Source organism: Rhamphochromis longiceps, linkage group LG13 (genome assembly GCF_057381845.1).
Source record: "Rhamphochromis longiceps isolate RC_006_pf linkage group LG13, R_longiceps_female_GT1.1, whole genome shotgun sequence".
Classification (NCBI taxonomy): Eukaryota; Metazoa; Chordata; class Actinopteri; order Cichliformes; family Cichlidae; genus Rhamphochromis; species Rhamphochromis longiceps.
In genome coordinates, this window is record NC_140569.1 from 8,341,780 (window position 1) to 8,363,162 (window position 21,383).

The 21,383-nt window shown below is 41.7% G+C and overlaps 1 protein-coding gene across 2 annotated transcripts in view; it reads right to left on the minus strand.

Moving 5' to 3' along the window:
• Positions 1 to 874: 874 nt before the first annotated feature.
• peli1b (pellino E3 ubiquitin protein ligase 1b) overlaps positions 875 to 21,383 on the minus strand; it is a 54,931-nt gene continuing 34,422 nt past the window's right edge. For both annotated transcript variants that reach the window (XM_085427344.1, XM_085427343.1), the window contains exons 3-7: positions 16,114 to 16,243; positions 15,046 to 15,147; positions 12,646 to 12,843; positions 12,037 to 12,225; positions 875 to 5,392 (exon numbers count right to left, since the gene is read on the minus strand). In XM_085427344.1, coding sequence (XP_085283470.1) covers positions 4,814 to 5,392; positions 12,037 to 12,225; positions 12,646 to 12,843; positions 15,046 to 15,147; positions 16,114 to 16,243 — 1,198 coding nt within the window. In that variant the 3' untranslated portion in view covers positions 875 to 4,813. The remainder of the gene's footprint in view (positions 5,393 to 12,036; positions 12,226 to 12,645; positions 12,844 to 15,045; positions 15,148 to 16,113; positions 16,244 to 21,383) is intronic.

A 21,383-nucleotide genomic window follows, 5' to 3' on the forward strand; every position in this document is an offset into this window, starting at 1 on the left:
AGAAATCCAGAACACTGATCCAGTTCCTTTACTCATTCTAATCATTTGTATGACCACCTGGTGGCCTCTGAGTGTAAAAGCACCAGAAATCATGTGTATGGAGCAGTCAGGGTATGAATTAATAGTTCATAAACTCGACTCATAAAACAAAGCAAAATGTGCAGAAGCAGATGCTTGACTTCGTCTAAAATCTCTGTATTTAAGAGATACCAACTGACCCTGAACTAGGGTTGGACTGTCTTCTTCCGGTTATTTCCTTTACAGGTCGCCACAGCAAATCATCTGCCTTCATCTCACCCAATCCCAGCATCCTCTTCTGTCATATCAACTCTCTTCATGTAATCCTTCACTACATCCATGAACCTTTTCTGGGGTCTCCCTCTTTCTTCCTGCCTACCAGCTTCAGTATTCCTTTGTCCAACATATCCACGAACCTCTCCACTGCACATGTCCCTGCTGTTCGACCTGAGCTGTCCCCCTGATGTACTTCTTTCTAATCCTGTCCATCCTGCTCACTCCCAGTGAAAATCTTAATATGTTCACTTGTCATCTCCAGCTGTGCCTTTTGTCTTTTTCATCTCCAAACCATACATCCTAGCAGATCTCATCAGCATCTTGTAAACCTCTGACATAATTTTTAGCAGTTAATTTGAAAGACTACCTAAATTTATCTATTTAAGAGTTGATTCAAAGTCAACAGAACAAAAATGAGACTTCTGTAGAATCAACAGGTAAATCTGATCGAGCCATTTCCTCTCACTTCTATTAACTTGTTGTGTAAACCGTAGTTTTTGTTTCAGTTAACTTACATTTTGTTTAATAGCTTTGCACTGACGATGCAAATAAAACCCAGCACACGGTGAAATGTGTCACTTTTACACTTTATTGTTTAAAGTCGTTTACAAAAAAGTGTTTGCTGGAAACATTCATTGCTTTCGCCTTTTACAAGCACAAATACACTCCGAACAAGAGAGGAGGAAGAGCGAGTGGAGGGCGGGGGCGGGGTCAGGCCTGTGTTCGTGTAGAGAAACAGTACAGAGACGGAGGGAAGCCCTTAAAAATCACACACTTAATCCATGACAGAAGACTGGGTTAGAGAGGCAGGACGCACATCTGAATCCAGATTTGACTTCTAACTCGTGAGGTATCCTCAGTAGACCTTAGCTGTGTGTGTGCGTGTTTGTGTGTGTGTGTGATTCATATTCGTATTTTCTCCCTGAGGTGAGTTAGTGTGTTGCACTCTGAGGATACTGATGGACATTATCTGGAGAGCTACTTAATGTGTGGACACATGAGCACGCGTAAAAACTGCACACATACAATCAACACGAACGTATAAATTACAGCTTCTCACTCACACGCACTACTTTTACCTGCAGATACGAGTGTGTCCACGCAGACCTGAGGCTCTGTGTGAACAGTTTGGAAGTGACTGATTAGTAAAGCTGCTTCGTTTTCTGGAGGTTTCTACAGTTTGAGTGTGTGGGCGAACAGCAGTGATGTTACAGATGTGTGCAGCAGGAGAATCTGTGCTTTCACATAAAGCTCCAAATATCAGGACAGTGGTCTCCAAGGTCAGCATTAACTTTTCAAACAGCATCTGATAAATGATCTGTAGTAGCTCATCCTGAGCTTTTGATCACAGCACACAGTCTTCCTCAGCACATGAAGTTGGATTCGGTTATTTTGCATCTCTGCTTTACGTTGTTTTCGAGGCAGAGCTTCAAACTAGTTTCAGAATTTTTTTTTTTTTCCCCTTCGACTTTTAGCTCTGTGTGATGTCATTCAGAGCTGACATCCCACCTGTTGTTTGCATAGCCAATCAGAAGAAAGTTGGCTTAAATTTTTTTTTAAAAAAGGGATAAAACTGCTTGTTTCATGCAGAGGACGAACTGATGGGAGGAACCAAGGCACAGTAAAAGATAAGGATTATTTTGAACTGTGACTCATGCAAAGCTACTTTAAGAGAATCTAATCTGGAGCATCTGTAGTGCTGCGACTTTTAAAAAGAAAAGTTTAGACAAGAAAAATGAAAAATATTTGTGGTTTAGTGCAAGTCTGATGTTATTAGAGGAATCAAATCTCAAGTTTAAGGTCACGTTTCAACGTCGTTTACTCTTCAGTCAAAGGACTATCAGATGGGTTGGTGGGCAGATATTAAATAACTAATCATACATAACTAACCCGTGCACTGGAGCTGAAACAAAAATCTCTCCTTAAAAAGCTCTACACTTAGTTTGAACATGCAGTTATTGTTCACATTTAGTTTCTATGATAAGTTCTGAAGCAGTTTGTTATCCGCTTCCAATGAATCAATACAAAATTAATAAAAATAAAGAGGCATCATTGTGCGGTTTTTCCACTGTGTTTATCTCGAACCTGGTTGTCTCGAGTCTGACTAACTCGTCCATCCTGAAGCTAAGATGTCAGCAGAGAAAAACTTCTTTCCTCAGATTAAGTCCCATTAAAGAAACTCCAGGGCGTAAGGTGTTTACAGATTTAAGCATTTATGTGGTTTAAATATAAAGATAATAGAGTGCAGTTGGTTGTTTAGGTCCTTATTTAAAGTAAAAGCATCAGTGGAAGACAGTTTTCATCATATGTAGTAAAAGGTTATCGAATAATATATTATATTTAAATCAGAGCTCTACATCGGAAACAAACTACAAAACGAGGCCTTTCATGTCTCACACTTTATGCTCTACTCTTCTATTTTCTCTCATAAAGGCTTAAAATGACTCAGCACTATATTGAAAGAAATGTACATATAATAGCTCTCCAAGTTACTATATTAACTATAAAGTTAATAAATTAAGCCTAACAGCTCTCATTCTTGTTTTTAATCAACATAAAATATAACTAAGAGCAGCCCTGATATCTGAAGCTCGACCTTGTTTGGAAAGCACAAGTTAACACGAAGCCCTAATGAGCGCACACGCGTGCATAAAGAGAATTGTGAAGCTTAAAGCCGTGCGTGTGTGTGTGCTTGTGTCAAACCTGAGTCAAACCACAGCAGATGTGTTTGTATCTCCTGCTTTTTGTTGCTCGCTCGATGCGTAAGACAGATGGGACTTCCTGCACTGTGACGATTCACGCCAGAGGAGGAGAAACCTGCTGAAATGACTTCAACTGCCTCGGTTTGCATACTTTTAGGTGTAGCTGAACAAATAGTGCGTAGATTTTTTTCCAGCCTCCAGTAGGGCACGTGACAAGAAAAGGATTTTAAAATACTGGCGTAACTGCAATGCTGTCAAAAGGACGTCTAATACATTCGGAGCTCAATACTAATACCGACCAGAAAACCGTACCTCATCTGGCACAGTAGTGATCTTGCTTTGACTGTGCAGGTGTGCCTCAGACATCCCAGTTATCACGCAGAATAAACCAGACACTGTCCACACATGAAAAGCATGACCAGAGGGGTGTGCTGAGAAGCAAGGTCAATGTGGCCGCCAGGCTTTCTTCAATAATACACTCTGCCCAGCGTATTCACTTCTAACCATATTCACTGTAAAAGATGGCTGAAAACTGTATGCCTGCATTCATTTAGGTAGCCAGCAGGGGGCGACTCCTCTGTTTACAAGAACACTTTCTGGTTGTATTGGAGTCAACGCTTTCCTGATACCTTAATGGGCTCAGTTGCTGGTTTCAGGTCATATATGCCCCCCATATGCTTTCAGGTCAAGCATAAAATTACTATTTATACATGTCCTGCATCACCAGCTGAATGCAAGAACTCCCAATGACAATGCAACACATTTTGCACGTCTTCCTTCACCAGTATAATTAAAATGTACTCCTTCCTTCAAAACATTACACCTAACTAGTCTGGAGCAGATTATGTCACCAGCATAACGTACCATGTGATCTAGACATGGTTAACAGAAAGCCATCTTTGTGACTTAAAGTCTGACTTGAGGATAAAGATACCTCGCTGATCCACTAATCTTGGTTTGCAGTGCACCCCTCTGGTCTGGTTAGCGTGTGTGTCTGCAAGTGTGTGTGTGTTTGTGTAAAGTATAACATTAGCTACATGGCTGCGTAGAGATTCACTCACTTACCCACGAAGATATTTCACGTTAAAGGGAGGGAGCAGTCATTCAGGCCATTTGCAAAGATGCCTAGAAGACTCTGTTTCCCATAATGCTTTAGGAGGTTTCAGTTCCAGATCTATTGCTTTGCAAGGGAAAAGGCTGTGGTGATGGCTAATGAGATAGAAGAATAACTGAAGGGTTTAAACACACGACGTGAGAGGACGGGGTGTATAAATATGACAGATCTGAGTGGTGAACAAGGCAGAGAGAGACAGAACAAAACCCTCAGAACACACCTAAAACTTTATATCTGGTTAACAATATACTGAAGTTTCAAAATAAAACGCTTAATAGTATTGAAGTTATCTGACAGATAAAGGATGAAGCGATGCTCCAGGGCCATAAATAAACATCTTTGTTTAAATTAGCTCTAAGAGATGTACACAGATGTATAATGCAACAATAAACATGAATAAAACCGCAGGTTTGCGCTGCGGTGTGTTAGTAATTTAGATAAATACTGTTGAAAGTCCTTTCCAAGAAACAAACGCAAAAAAGGTTTGACCCAGCAGTGTTCTTTGTTTGGTTTTTCTGTCTCTGGTTTCACATGAAAATATAGAAATCTTTGTCGTCATTCATGAAAAAGCAATACAAAGGTCACTTAAAAATGAGAGAGAGACAAAAAGTCCAGAAAAAAACAGATCTGGGAAGGTCCCCGTGTTAAATACGGGGTCAGCATCCAAATAAGACCTCCAAAGAATGCTGGGAAGTTCCCGCCGTTAGTCAAGGGGTCCCTGGAAGATGAGTCTGACGTAGCCCTGCTCGCCGCTTAGCTGCTGGGCGCAGAAGGGGCAGGCGGCGTGGAAGGTGTGTGTGCCGTGAGGAAGCGGGATCTGACTCCAGAAGGCCGCAGTCTTCTCCGAACAAACGTGACCGCAGGGGTTAAAGGCGTGAGTGGGCGGGGCCGCGTCCACGTAAAAGCCCGCCTCGCAGCCCAGCCACAGCGCCACGTACGGCCCTTTGGTTCTGCACATGGGACACTCCCTGAGGCGGCCCTCCCGGCCCTCCCTCTCCTCGCGGTGGTTGCCCCAGTTGTGGTAGCCGTGCACGTGACCGCACTGGAGGTAGACCCAGGGCTGCTTCTCGTCAGGTGTGTCTTTGCGACGCATTGAGGGAAAGGCCAGCGTGTTGAAGCCCACGGGACATTGCGGGCGGGCCGCGTTGATCTCCTGCCGCAGCGCCTCCAGGTGTTTCAGGGTGGGAGTGCGGGCCAGGCCTTCAGCAGTGCGCCACAACAGGGTGGCGCCGCAGAGGTCGATAAGGGAGCCATCAACGAGCTCCTGACTCTCCGTCTCCACCTGAAAGACAGAGGAAGGGTAGCAGGTTATACCCAGAGTCAAATTTAGACAAAACTGAGATTTTCACCGGCAGGTAAGAAAAAACTTGCTTTCAACGACTTTTTTTTAAAGCTAAACAAAAAAAAGTGGAAAGGTGATGATTTATTGTGCACAGAAGACCTTAATGACACCGAAAGCCTACAGCATTATGTCCGACAGGAGCTGATTAGGTAGGAGCGGCAAGATGATGAAGTGCTATTGGTTCTTGGCCTCCCTGAGCAAGTCCAATAAAAAATCCAAGAAAGGTCTCAATTGTCCCAAATGTAAATACTTTTCAGCACAAAGCAATAATGAAAAAAAATCATAACTGGATTCAGTAACAAATGAGATTGCACACAAAAGTAAAAGTTAACTCTTTAGCATATTTTATGACCCTTAAATATCGAACCAATTTCTTCACCCTGGACTGGCTGCTGGTCAACTACCAAGCAAACACAGAGACAGACAACCACACCGACGACCAATTCAAAAACACCACTAATGTGTGTCTTTGGAGAAGAACGGGAGGTTTAAACCAACAATTTTGGTGTAAACTACTGCATTGCAGTGAGCCTATACTTTAAAAATAAACTGAACACTTAAGGATCTGTGGCTTTCCCAATAGTTAGCTTTTCTGTTTTTCGGTAAATTAAAAAAGTTGTCATGGTCCGTGCAAATGCAAATCCACACTGAAGTTTACTGGAAATTCTCACCTTTGAACAAGTCGTGTTCACTTATTTCATTTGTTTTTATTGTCATTTTATCGTATGGTTGTAGCAACCTAGTACTTTACTCGCTATAGCTACTATTAGAAACAAAAGATTTCACATTCTGAAATTCGACTTTTCTGACAACAGCTACACTCATGATTCAAATATCCTGTGGAACATGTGACATTTTATATAATTTAAAAAAAAACATTAAAACGTGAAGGTTTTAGCCTTTGTGCACCCTGCAGGAAGAATTTAACATTTTCCAAATACAGCTGGTTTTATTTTAGTCATTCCAGCCTTTGCATTCAGTGACCTCTCCTGAGTGCCACGCCTCTAACCCAGTGCATGCTGGGATACGCTCAACCCTGAAGGTTGGAAGAGTATAAAACATGAAACACCGGGGCTTGCAGGATCTGTCTGACCACAGTAGGTGGCAGCGTAGCACAAATATCCACATGTCTCCCTCTGACAGATGTGGGTTTCAGGGAGGGAAGCACGGGGCTGACAGCTGGAGACAACATGGCATGAGGAAACTGAAATGACGGCGGCAGACGGGGCAGGACAGAGAACTGGTGGAAATTTTGGTGAAGTACAGTCTTGAAGTAACTGCTCGGATTGGCTCTGTAAGATCAGACAGGATGGGAAATTCCATGTTGAGATAACCAGAGGACACCAGGGTGAGGGCAGTGTGAAAAAACAAAACAGGAGACAAACAGAAAAAAAGGGAGAAAGAGAAAGGGCGGGAAAGTGACACAATAAGTGACACAGAGATGAGGGTGAAGTCAGCTCCCAGGTGTTTTGATGCCATCAGTCACCCTAACACTGACACCCAGGTCACCCTGTGATTCAGGGTGAACAGATTTACATAGCGGCAGCATTACATCACCGCTGGCTCATGTGTCCCTCCTGGTCTGTAACCTTCATGTATGTCGTTATTTATGTCAGTAATGCCCTTGTTCGGCAATAACACAGAATCACATCTGCCCAGTAAAATAACACACTCTACTTTTATCCAGAGGAACACTGATCAAGTTAAATGATGAAACATAATAGAAACACAGCTAACCTACACAAATGTGATACACATTACAAATTCGTCTACAGTATGTGGGCTTCTTTTTAACATATAAATGCAAACAGATTCACAATAAATGCTTCTGTGCTGGTTATCGTCTCATATGCACCACTGTGAGGGTCACTGATAAAACACATCAAACTGCAATACTAAACTTAAAATAGATTATTATACAATCATCAGGATATAATATTTACCATGTACTACATACCTACATCAATGATTTAAGAAAATGTTGGTGATAGCAGATTTAAATAAAAAACATACATGGTCAAATTCATGAATTAACCAAACCGATCTTCTGTTATTAAATGTGTCACAGCTAACTCAGACTTTTTGAAGAAACTCTTTACCTACATTTACTATTGAACAAACGCAATGTGGAATACATGACTACAATAATGGCCTGAGATAATGTCTTCCCTTTTCATTAAAGCCTGGCTTCGTGTCTGATGCAGAAATACCGAAGCACAGAGGAAAGATGCACAGTAGAAACGCGGATGTAGCTTCTGGATCTGAAAAGTAAAGCCAACCTGGCAGCGCCTGACTCAGCCTCAGCAGACACTTTCCTGACTTATTTTCTCAGCAAGTCCCTTCAGATCACACTGATTAAAACATTAAGTCTATTTTGTTTATTTGGAGAATTATCCAGGGTTATCCTCGTTGGCTAACATCTTGAGTCGGTGCAATGACTCGGTTGCAAAACACCAAAATGGTGACAGCAAACATGCTCATTGCAAGACAGAAAAAGTCTGCATCCGTCATAAAGGTCGATTACAGCCCCAAGCAAAAAACTAAAGTGGCATCACAACTGCTGGTGTAAACTACACATGGGTGTTGTTGTTTTTAAACATTATTTTTATGGCATTTTTAGGAAAGTAAGGAGAGGTCACAATAAAACCCCAGCCACTGGATCGAGCCTTGAGGCATTTGGTCATTTGTTCAAACTCACACTCAGTTCAGTGTTATGCCAGGTTGTTGTGCACCTTTTGTAGTTTTTTTAACCTGGTGTGCTGCATTCACCTTCAGAGTAAAAGCTGAAATGCTCGTCTTTTACCTTGAAGGCGAACTGCATGTTACACAATTTCATTCCTGCTTGGAGAGCAGCTGGAGAGTTTTCTTAGACAAGTCAGAGTTTTCCGTAGAAACTATGGGCGACTGCGGAAATCTGCAAGCAACCAAAGAAACTTTAAGGAGGCCAACTGGTTGGGGAACATACATTTTCCCCTCATAAATGACGGACAAGTTACCGTCAACATGGTTAGTAGTCATGTGACTGTGAAACCTCAATACTAGCACGGAATGGTGAAACTGACCATCAGCTCACTGTCCTGAATGGTCAATATTATGGTCATGCGGCGACCATAATATAGCCTTCAAACTGCCCAATTTGAACACAGTAGAGTGACGTCTGATGGAATAGAGTTAAAAGCAGTACAACCTTGTTATAGTCATTCATTCTGAGACTGAATCGCATAGCGCTGCCTTTTATTCATTTTGAGGCATTGTTTCGTTTTCCCTTCCTTTTAAAAAGTACCGGCCTGGATTAACATCGTCTGTGAGCCGATCCTCACCCTCAGGCTTTATGTTACGTACTTCAGATTTTCAGCTGGAACAGGTAAGAGTTCAGAAGGTTAAGCAAAACCCTGTATTTATAAGGTAGCTTCTTCTAACCCACTTAAAAAGACAGTTTAAAGAAGTATTTGTCTCCTCAGTGTATAATCATGCTCAAGCTTAATGACATAAGGGCCCTCGGTCCATGTAAACATCGAGATGCTCTCACCTCCTCTCAGAGTTTAATTAAATTACACTGAAACCGTTAAATTATCAGGACAAAAGCTTGTATTAAAGCAGCAGGAGCTCAGACACTGCACTCCGATCATTTGTCATCCCTCACGAAAACCCCCACAGCAGCACTACCCCCCACTACAACCCACTGTTATATGTGTGTGTGCGTGTGTGTAGACTGCACTGTAAGATATTCCTAATTATGTCAAACAGAAGGGCAAACCAGCTGCCCTGCTGGTAAAGGCTGACTCAATCCACCCAATAACTGAAACAAACTTGTGCATGTTTCATCTTCACCTCCCAGTAACGATGCAAAAAAGCTACCAAAAATGCTTCTGATGAATCTTTATCCCCACATGTCATTTAAAGATTACACACCGTGGAGCTAAACATTAAACCAACAACTCAGGGGCTTTTGGCAAACGTGCTGAGCCAATTTATTCAAGACTATTCAATCACAATGTCCTTCATGTGTCAGCGTCCGCTACGGCAGAGCAGTTCTCTCATTAAGAGAAGTGCACTTGAGAGTTGAGGAAAACACTATTAGAAGCCAGTAAGATGTTCAGTTTTCACCCTTTTCGGTCAAAAATAATGTTGTTGTTTAATGATTTAAGGTTGTTGGATGAGTCCAACACTCAGTTTTTAATTCTAGTTTTGATATCGAGTGAATACAAACCAACACCTAACTGGACTGAAATGACATCTGCTGGAAGGTTTCTAAGCAGTTTAACCCTGAACAGAAATCTGATCCCTTAACTTTAAATATGGAGGTTGTGCTGCTCCTGCCACAAAAAGATCCAGTCCAGGAAGCATTTAAGACAATCATGTTGTTGTAGTGATTCCCATCTACACTTTATTGTAGTAAAGATATCGAGAAGTGTGCTTTATGTCTTATTTTTGGCTAAGAAGAACTGGCAACAAAGACAAACTTTTTAAACCTGAATCAGAGTCACAAAATTTTTAAAGCACTTATTATCAGATTTTTTCGCTACATTTTATTCCCTGATGGCCAAAATTAAAATTCATGTTAGGTCTATTTCCTCATTTATTTAGATAGGGACTGCATGGAGTCACTGCTGAGTAACAGTGGCAGTTGACGGAGTGTTTTTATTGCTTCATGCAGAGATGTGACTGGAGGCACAAAAATGCATTGAGCAGGTTTATTTCAGTTTCATCGTGACACAAGATTTCATTTCTCTCTTTTGGTTTCACATTATTCATCAAAGGCCAAAACAGAATAAATGACTTATAAAAGCACACATATATTTAGTCAGCTATTTAGTCATTAAATTCTAGTCTCAACAATCAAGATTTGCACTCCACTAAACAGGTTTTGGCCTGTTTAGGACTTTAAATAAAAGAAAAATATTTCATCTAAGTGGGGTTTACTAACTCAAACTTTGAAAAAATCACAGAGAAAATACGGTAATTTTAAAATTTAATTCATGTTTTACTTTTTTCTGTATCTCTGTGTAATAGCACATACAACAAAACAACAATGGGTGTAATATTTCAAACCAGGGCTCCAACATCCTCTTTAGAGTTAAGGCTTCTTGTTGTAGTCACATGTTAAAGAAACATGTTTTAAGAAAGTACAAGTTATCTTTGTAGTAAAGTCCCACAGCCTTTCATCTTGTATAGTGATGTTACCCCAACTGTAGTGACGCTGACAATGAAAGGACTCCACCTGAGCAGTAACCACTCGTATGTGCAGACGGTTTAAACACCATCGCGCTTTGTTACCGTGCGTAATGAAAATATGTGCTGTCCCGCAGCTGGCAATACAAATGATCAACCAGCTGTGAAATAACGAGTGGATGCTGTAGAGGTGGATAACACTGGTAAGTGTGTGGATGGGAAAGGGCAGGTGGAGATAAGGGAGCTGTTAATTTGTGGAAAGACTTGAGAGCAGGTGGGACACTCGATAAAGGGATGGATTAATATTACGGCTGCTGACTGTGTGCGCGTGGCTGATGATATACATCTTGTGGAGAGGAGGAGAAGAAACAAAGACCTAATGAAACATCCCAACAGCCTCGTAAATCCAATCAGACAACTGTCCACACTGATGAGACGCAGACAGCGCCGCGACTGGCTGGGAGACTGTGACGTCAGCAGGAGGATCCCTTACATGGTCTTGTTACAAACAGCTTTGACAGGAGGGCCTGCTGCCATGGAGATAGCATCCCAGTGACCTCCTGGTGGGTGTTAAGCTCTGACTGACCTCCTGCTGCCTGAGTGACAGCGCTGCTATGCGATTGTGATGAAGTATGAGATACTGTGATGGAATGTGTGCGAGGGAAATATGTTTTGCGGTTAACTGATTGCCACGGAGCAGAGAGACTGAAAATGCATTCATCATGTTAATCACAGTAACTCATGATACATATCCTACGATAACTGTGGCATCGCGATACAGCAGTTCTGCAAGAAAATCACAATATTTGTGATTGTAGAAGAAAAAATTACCTCTAAAAAGGCAAAGACCAAGAACTGTGCATTTCAAGGTTTTCATGCGTTTTTTAGCAGTGATTAAAACAGGTTAAAATGCTCAAATCAAAATAAACATTAACATTTAGATGCTAATAATCACTGAACGTGTGATGATGTTTGTGCAACAATTATGCAACTTTTAGAACTCGCTAATTTTCTCCCCCTTCTGAGAGTTTCTTCTTTTAACCTGTATATTTTACTAATTACTGTGACTATTTCCTGACAACTTTAAAAAAGTGGAAATATGCAGGAACTCATAACTTTTGGCCAGAATTGACTATTTTTGGTGACAAAGCGTGGCACTAACTTCCTTAATTGGCACAGGTTGCTAGGAGTTAGTGGAGAACAAGCTGAAACCTGTGGAGCTGAAAAATGACAATCCACAGTGTCAAAAATATTGGCATCCACCAGCGCTTCCCCTCAGCTTCCTAGTAAACACACCTATTGTATATATTTTTTCAGAAAAACCTGACCTCAGGGTCAGTGAGATTCAAACTTGTATGAAATTTTAAGTAGATACACCTATGGAAAAAAGTAAACAGTTCATGTGTTCCTACCATCTTTCCCCGCTGCTGTGCTGAGCGCGTTTCTCGCAGGGTGAAGACGTTGCCGCAGACCGAGATCTCCCTCCAGACGCCTGGTTTGGAGTCCTGGCTAAAGCCGTTGCGAGGGTGCATCACCAGCACGCCATTGGTGGTCAACCCGTCCATCTGACCATCAGATGTCTTCCACTTAGCAGCTTTCTCCTGAATGAAGCAAAAAACACGCTGATATTCATATGCGTTCAGCAGCCCTTCGTCCAACCTCCAATCATATTTAGCAGACAATGTGCAGATACATATTTAGCAGACTGAGCTTTCTCTACTGAGCATGTGTGAGTTTAGTGTTGCCACCAAGAGCACTAACAGGACACCATCAGTTGTTGTCCTCTGCTGTCAAACAATGACAAATTGAGAAGGACAGTAAAAACAAGAACATGGGAAAAGTAAAAGCAGGTTAAAGGTTTTAGAATAATATGAGAGCACACGCTCTACGACACGTCTTTCATGTCTTGTTTTCCTCTTTGTCCTGTGGTTCTTTAGTCTTTCCTTCTCTCATCCTTCTGCCTTTTTGCTCTCACAAACTCGCCCACACGTGTCTGAAGCTCCAGATGAAACAGTGCTCACCCCGAGGAAGATGCTCTTGGAAGAGTCGAAGCCTGCGGCGTAAATGCGCGCTGTGTAAGGCGGCGTGCGCTGGCACATAATGCGGCAGGCGAAGCGGGAGATGGTGCTTTGGACCGACTGAGTGTCTGCGTTACTCTGGCTGCCTGCCACTGTATCCGTCACTACAAAGTCTATTGGACTCTCTGTGGATCGACCGATCTGGAGAAGAGAGATGGAAAGATTAGCCCACAATGCTTTTCAGCGATGTGATAATATAATGATGTATTACCTCAGGGGAAGCTGGTAAGATGAAAAACATAACAGAGAATGGAGACAAAAACTGCTAAATGGATGCAGAATGTGTCCAGGATGGAATCCATTAGGAAATTTGAAATACATAAGCCAAGACAGTTGGATAATCTTTAATAGCAGACAATACGCAGAACAAAGACATGCTAGAGACTTTTAAGTAGAGTCGAATTGCTTCACATGCATTGCAAACTTGTATAAAACCCATAAAACCCCTAAAGATGAGTACTTTTCTTCCCTGATAGCGTCACCAGAGTACCATAGACACCACACAGGAAAGCCTCAGTGTTAGTGCAAGTCAAGACAGAACACAATGACTTTGGAGGAATTCTGTGTTAAAAGCTTTACTGATGCAGTAATATCTTTTGTCCAAATCTGACTAAGATGAATGATTCATGATTGGTTCATTTTATTACTCAACACAGTGAGATCAGGACACAGTCAGCTCCAAGAGTTAATGTCACCAGATGGAAAGAAGTCATTATGTGACATGGCTGAAAGCACCAGCAGAGCAGTAGACTGCTTTTTCCAAGCTTAAGGCGACTCACCAGTTAAGGTCATCAGGCAAAAAAAAAAAAAAAAAATAGAAATTTTAACATTTACCATTTCATTAAAACTCCATTTGATGTAAAGATCATTTTATATCCAAGCATGCATCCGTTTTCTGCTGCTTATTCATGTCTGGGACACAGGGACTCCAGTCTAAGCAGAGATGCTCAGTCTTCCCTTTACCCCTCTTCTGGTGAGGACACTGAAGCCAAGCCAACTGAGAAACGTGTTATCTGCAGCAGGTCCTGGACTTGCCTCCTTCTAGTAGGACGTCACTTAAACCTCCTCCTTTCAAATGACCAAGCTTGCATTTGGGATCTTATTCTTTTTTTCATAGATCGGCCAATAAATGAACAGTTCTGCCTTTTCTTATGCGCAGTTTAGGGCGCCAGGGATTATCCCGCCAACACCTCCGTGAATACACAAAGCACCGGACCCCCATGGATCCTTTTGCAGGTGGTAAACTGACAGGATGGTGGAGTCGAACATCGCTTGAGCTGACAATAAGCCCATTCACCGAGGCTCCTGGGTAGTTTCCTAATCTGGGCAGTACTTCTAAGGTTTTTTTGTTTGTTTTTGTTTTTGTTGCGGTTGTTTTTGCTTTTCTTTTTTTGAATCGCACTTAGTCTGGCCCCTCACCCAGGACCAATTTGCCTTGGGAGACCCTACCAGGGGCAAGTTGCCCCCGACAACATAGCTCCTGGGATCACACGGGCACGCAAACCCCTCCACCACGATAAGGTGGCGATTCATGGAGAGGTGTTACATTAAGGGCTTTTTTTTTTTTTTTTTAAATTAAAAACATTTCTACATTTACATTTGTATACACCAGTGGTGGTTCTCAAACTGTGGCTCATCCAGGGGGATGTGGACTATACAAAAGATTTTTGTATAGAAAACAAAACTGTGGTGATGCTTTTGTGTTATTTTTTATTAACTAAAATTCAGCTTTGATCCTTGTTTATTGGTGACTTGATATGGATAAAGCTCAAAAAGAATCTCTGGTTTATACTTTGAGATATGGCACATTATGAAGATGCTGAACCTGTTTTAGTACACAGACAACTATAACTGAAGTACTTTGATATTGTTTTTCAAAGAGGCTTTTTTCTTAGCTTTTCCAAGTCCATTTGTGGCCCTTTATTCATGGTGCACATTGGAATAAAGGGTCCGTTATTACGAGAGGTACAAATTTGGAAGCAGTTTGCTGTAATCAGGACTGAGGTTTCAAAGTATCTCAAGTGTCTATGTGTCACTTCCACTGCTGCAGATCCAACTGCTGACTGTGTTGATAAGCGGGCCAAACCACAACAACTAACTTCCAATTATTTTCAGAAAGACATCATGCACTTCACCTCACACATTGTGCCTCATGTCTCTCATTCCGGCGTCCCTTCAAGGGCTCTGCTTTAAAGATCGAAAATCCCTGCACTAAACACGCAGATGCTCTGTTACCAGCCTCTATTTAATATGTGTGTGAGTGGAGCAGTGAAGTGGAAAAAGTAAGGACTGTGAATTGGTTGTAAAACTCCAGGCACGGTGATAAAAGCTGGGGCTTGTTACCTGGAACATGTCTGTATTGCTGTCGTGGGTGTACTCCACCACCACCGTCTGGGCTCGAGACAGAGTGTAAGAGATGCTGTGCTGGTCTTTGTTGCTTATGGCCTGGAAAGACAGAAGGAAGAGATCAGATCAGCACCGAAAGCAGAATCATACCCTTCACTTTAAATGCAGAAGACTGAACTGAGCATGTTTTCTATCAAAAACACCTCTGACATCTCCTCAATGATCCTTGCAGAAAATAACAGATGCACACGGGAAGGGTGGAGATGTGTAATCATTAACTGGATCCATGTTCTTTTTGGTCAGTTAGGACCACACACAGGACTGAAACGGACAATCGCTCTTCCAGACTGCAGCTAAAGCCTGGCCTGTGCGCGAGTGCGTGTGTGAGTCAGGGTATAAAAGTGTGCGTTCTCAGAGAAGCCATTATGTGCTGATGTCAAACCAAAAAAAGCACTCTCTTGCACACATACACAACTACAATTCCCTGATCATTTAACAGATTTTAGTGGATTTCTGGGCAGTCTTTGGGCTGATGATGGAAACACATGAATGTGTTCTACCCTGGATTTTGCAAGAAAATGCTCAGTTACCTTCCACTGGACAGCTCGCATTTGTTTCTCTTATAAACCTTGACCATGTTCCAGTTAAATCCCATGTAAAAACCATTGTCCAAATATATTTTAAAACCTTGACAAAACCTTGTACCTGATTTTTTTCCTTGTTCTGCAAACTCAGGGAAGCTCTGCTGAGCTTTTTTTCCTTTTCTCTCCTGACAATTGTGTGTGTGTTTGTGAGATTCATTGTGTGCAGTACTTTAATATCACAGAACAAAAAAGCAGTTTCACAAAAGCCTTTGTTGGAGCACTGCAGGCCAAAACCACTGAACCAGTGTGTTTGTATTTGACGTTTTCATAAAAACAACATCCCACACCTACGCAGAGATGAATTAAAGAATGCAATTTTCCATCATTAAATGTTTAGGCCATGTGTTTAATGAATCTAACTGACGGCTGCAGCTTTGTGATCACTTGTAAGTCTAAAAGGTCGTGTTATTGTGCGTCTCACCTTGGCTGCTTGTGGAGAGCAGGCGACGTGAACTGTGCTGGGCTTCACCCCGTTTGCCTTCGGCCTCTTGCAAAGTGCAAAGCGGCTTTTACGTCGCCCCCGATCCCCGTTGGGCAGAGAGCCATTGTATCTGCATGTACACACACACACAAACATAAACACACTTATGCATGCATAAAACAATAGGGCATTATTGTCTGGGCAGCTGCATAATACGCTGGAAAAAACAGTCATTGTGGAAAATGCTTGAGGCCTTTTAGTGCACTCCCTCCAAGTGCCTAAGACTACACGCACACAAACAGCAACCTATACTTTTTATACATGCCTTTCTACAAAAGTACATCATGTGCCCCAAAACAATAAAGCCCTCCAAACATAACCCTCGAAAGGCTGAGAAAATAAACACACAGAGAGACTCATTTAGACTGATACATGGCTGAGGAAAGGAGAATAAACAGAGGCGTTCCCTCCAACAGAAAAGTCTCTGTGGCTCTCAGCAGCACTGTGACTGCGCTGTTGTGTCTCTCTGAGCGTGTGTGTGTGACTTTGTTAACATCCTGAAATAAGAAAACATTCATCACTTCTGTCCACATTTCAGCAGGTCAACAAAGTGCCACTGATTACCAAGACAGAAAGAAAAAATGATATCTGGTTCATCCCTCTCATAAAACCTTCTACTTTCTATTCAGTACAGCAGAAGGAAGGCGCTCACTCGCCCTCACAACAACACAATCAACAAAAGGAAGTCATTAAAGCAAAACAGGTTGAAAGGCAGTTTGAGTTTCCAGGTAAAAGCGGCCACAGAGGATTTCAGGAAGTAGTTACATTATTTCAAAATAAATTCCAGTAGAGCCGAAGTTATGTATCCAGCAAAAAAAAAAAAAAAAAAAACAAAGCAAAAAGGACAAAAAGCTGATAGCATTGTTTTTATTTTTAACAAAAACAGACAAAACAATACAGGTTGAATGTTACACACTGGATACATGTTAAAAGTAATATGTAATTCACTGACATTTTATTAGGTACACCTGTTCAAGGCAAATATTTAATCATTTATATTTGATATATACGGCAGGAGCTCTGCGCTGTGACATGCTGAAGTTCAAACGGGGAATCAGAACGGGGAAGGTGATTTAAGATTTGACTTTTAAGGTGGCATGGTCCCACTAATTGCTAATCTACTGGGATTTTCCCACACAACTATCTCTAGGGTTTGCAGAGAAAATATCCAGTGAGCCACAGTTTTCTGGAAGAAAATGCTTTAATGATACCAGAGGTCAGAGAAGCTGGAAACAAGAAGTCAACAGCCACTCAAATGACCACGTGTTATAACCCAGTTTTGCAGACTAAAATTACGTCAGTCATAACACACACACACAGGCAGAAGATCACACCGGGTGCCACTCTTGTCATCTAAAAACAAGAAACTGAGCTACAATTCACACAGACTCTCTTGGACAACAGAAAATTGGAAAAACGCTACCTAGGCTGTTGCGTCTCGACTTCTGTTGTATTGTTCCTGACCATGTCCATCCCTTTATTACCACTGTGAGACCATCTTTGAATGGCCTTCCAGCAGCATAACGTGCCCCAAAGCTCAAATCATATCATATTAGCTTCCTGAACATGACAAGTAGTTTAATAAACTCAAACGACCTCCAAAGTCACCAGATCTCAGTCCAGCAGAGCACCTTTGGGATGTCGTGAAACGGGAAACTCGCATCATGAATAAAAGAAATCTGTGATGCTGTCATGTGTCAATTTGGACAAAAATCCAAAATCTGATGAAAAAAAAAGGATCCAACTCAGTACCAGCGAGGTCTACCTAATAAAGTAAACTAATTGTATTTAAAAAGGTCTTTTGAGTTTTTTGGAAAAATGTGGACAATTTGGATCTTTCAGAAAGTCCATCGGAACAGTATGTTGCACTTTTTGAACTGCTGCAAGATTTTTGTCTAAAATTGTACAAGAGGAGTGGTCTGTTGCACGTTGGGCTTCTCTGACTTCATTTATTTGTACAATAAGGAAATGCAATCACATATAATTTGAAGTCTGCCACTAATTATTTAAGCAGACAACACATAATAAATAGTCTAAACAATATTTACATGTATTTATATAAACACACTACATTTTGGTTTTGGTTCTGTTTGCTCATTTATGGAAAATTGTAACAAACTTATTACTGAACAAAAAGAGAGAAATTTCCAAACACATCGGATCCGTGTTTCTCTCAGTACACAGATGTTTTACTCGTTATTGCACACACATGTTTCAGATAAGCCGTCACCAGTGTGAAGTGATATTCCTATGAGCGGTGCCACGGCTTTATAAACATTACTGCATGCATAAACACTGCTCGCTACTTTAACATTGTTATGACATCCAGAAGCCACAGACGTTACGGTATGAACTCTTCTGACTTATACCCTAACTGCACTTTACGTCTCAGAACACATAAGAAACAGTCACACGTAACTCAAGGTTCAATGTGTAGTCTTTCAAAGAGGTAATCTTCTTCATACAGGAAAACTATTCATGCAGTATAAGCACAGTTGGAACGTGTCTCCGGCCAATCAGACTCTTGAAACAAACCCACCCCCTCTATGAAGTCCAGGTATGACAGACGACACAGGCGGGTTTGTGAGGACGCCCAGCCTCCAGCTAAATGTTTCTCTGAGTTAGAAGATCTGGGATCAAACAACGCTTGAAGGGTTTATGAGTAACCATGGTGAGAGAACAGAGCCACGGCAACGTTTGGGAAGAGTAACCATGGCAAGACTGTAACCATGGTGAAGTTTAGCCCGTATCCAGAGCAAGGGCAGGGCGGTCTGCTGGAAAGAGCCCAAAGTGTTCCTGGCAGTTCAAAATCAGGTTCCCATGGGTAGCAGTACTGCATGCATGACACGAATATTCTCAAAACAAAAGCAGAAAGGTCAAAGATCGGCGACAAGGTCATGATTGTGCATGCAGGTTGGAAGACAGGAAGAACCAGAGTCAGGAAAAAGTTAGTCTGAATGTGCAGATTCATACTGTATTCCTTATTTCCGACAGCTAGCACCATCTAGTATGTTTGTGTGTGTCTGTGTGTGTCTGTGTATTCACTCCAAACACTAATAAACTAAATCCCAGTTTGCAGCAACAAGGTAACACTCATACAGTAAACCTATAAAAGCATAAAGGCAGGTAGTGTGAGCAATTACTTCTCATGCATGAGTCACTCTCTGTGTCTCTGTTTATATGTGTAAAACCAAGCAGCAACTATCAGGGCTGAAAAATAAAGTGAGCAAGGCCAAAAACCGCAGTTCCTCTAGTGGACATTTAAAGGCCAGCTCTGATAGCGAGCCAATCCCCAAAGACATGTTAAAAACATACAAGTTTATACGGCATAAAGTTTGGGTGTATGGTCCCATTGACTGACAGGTGGATGCTGACATGGGTAAATGTAGTCTCCAAGGCCTCACCTCTATTATTGAGTCTCCAAATGCGGCATTTGGGAAAACCTGACGAATTATCTGGCTTATTGTTAAATCTACCAATCCAGTCACCTTTAACACTGCAATAGTACTGACTTAGAGTTGGTAATTACTTAAAAAGATGTTGTGCTTTAAAAAGTAGGCAATAAAAGACAAAATATACATGATTGTAATAGTTCTCTCCGTGAGACCTGTATCTATGTGTTTGCACAGCTGTGGAGTATAGGGAATCACATTCATGATTCATGAGGATTTAAGCCACACGGATAAACTAATAATATTTGTGGACACACAGTTAAGCTCACAGAAATGATGCATGCAGACAGACAGAGGTGCACTGGGGGAGGGATCTCATCTGCAGCATTACAGCTGTTTAAAAGCCCCACATGCATGTCCAGGGCACCTGTAAACAGACCATCCCCAGAGACACCACAGCATTCCTCCGCATTAGGCTACTAGCATTACTGGGCATGAAACATATTGGACTCAGTTAGGCGTTTAGATCGTTGATGGGTTTCTCTGTTGCTATTTGTGGATCTGTTGTCAGTTACACAGGCGACACAAACAGAAGGACAAACAGACATTCAGATGGGTGGAGTTTACAACAGCTAAGCTGTTTACTTCATAGAACCATGAAAACCTTCCAGCTGCCTTCCAAGTAATTTATTGCATTGCCTTTTGTCTCCCAACCCCCCAGCTAGCAAAAGTGCAATCATCCTGATTTGGCACGAGGTTTTATGATAGGGAAGAGGTGAAACAGAGAGCCCTGGTTTCTTGAGCTGTTCACCCATCATGCCCCAGGAGGATGCTGGCAGTGATTCAAGGTAAATCAAATGATCAGCTCAATACAGTCACATTTTTACATTTTCTGAGGATTTCTTCAACAGCTGCTTTCCGATAATTTATTGCGAGACATTTGTTGTTGGTGTCACAGTACAATTTGGCTGCAACTAGAGCAGCTGAACACAGTTTTGCTATGGGCCAGTTGGGATCCCATGAATGGCTGGAAATATGTTGTGCATGAACACAGTTTGATAAATAAAAAACTAAAAATATCGTGGATATCATTTAGCAATGATTTAGTCCACATAAAGGCCTCAAAGTTACACCATTTAGTCAGTGCGGGTAACTAAATACACAAAAACCAACAAATCAAACTAAGTCTGCAGCTGGCTACGATTTGGGCCTTTGCCAGTTTTAATTGACAAAGGTCTCATGTGTCTTTGAGTTTTGACACATGAGACTAGAGCAATGCTACTTTATAGCTCAGTCACACTAGAATAAAAATAGGATATCAACCTCCTTGGAGAAAAGTTGCCCAGTGATTGCACTGAATATTTTTGCGTTAAGATACCAGAGGCTGAGCGAAAACACCCTTTACTTTTGGATGGTAACTTTCAATCGACAAAGGATTGAAAGACAAGAAAGACAAGAAAACTCGCAGCGTGGCTTGAGTGCCGGTGATGTCTTTACTTGACTGTGATAGGTCAAAACGCCTGCTGTGGTGCTAATGTGAGGGTTAGATGCTCAACTCCCACAGTGACCACTCACGAAACACATGCAGTTTCATTGAACCCTGCAAAGGTTTAAAGAGCAGCCTCAGTTGCTGCACAGTATGTATTTGCTCATGTCATGGAGCAGTGAGTGCCTGTGTTGACCTTTAAAAAAGGGAGGCCTGACCTAGAATCAAAAAACTAGGAGCAGAAAAAGCACAGCAAAACGGAAAACTGGGGTTCTCCCTTGTAAAGCCATTGAACTGAGTTTACTGCTCACTGCGGTTTTCCACTAGGGAAA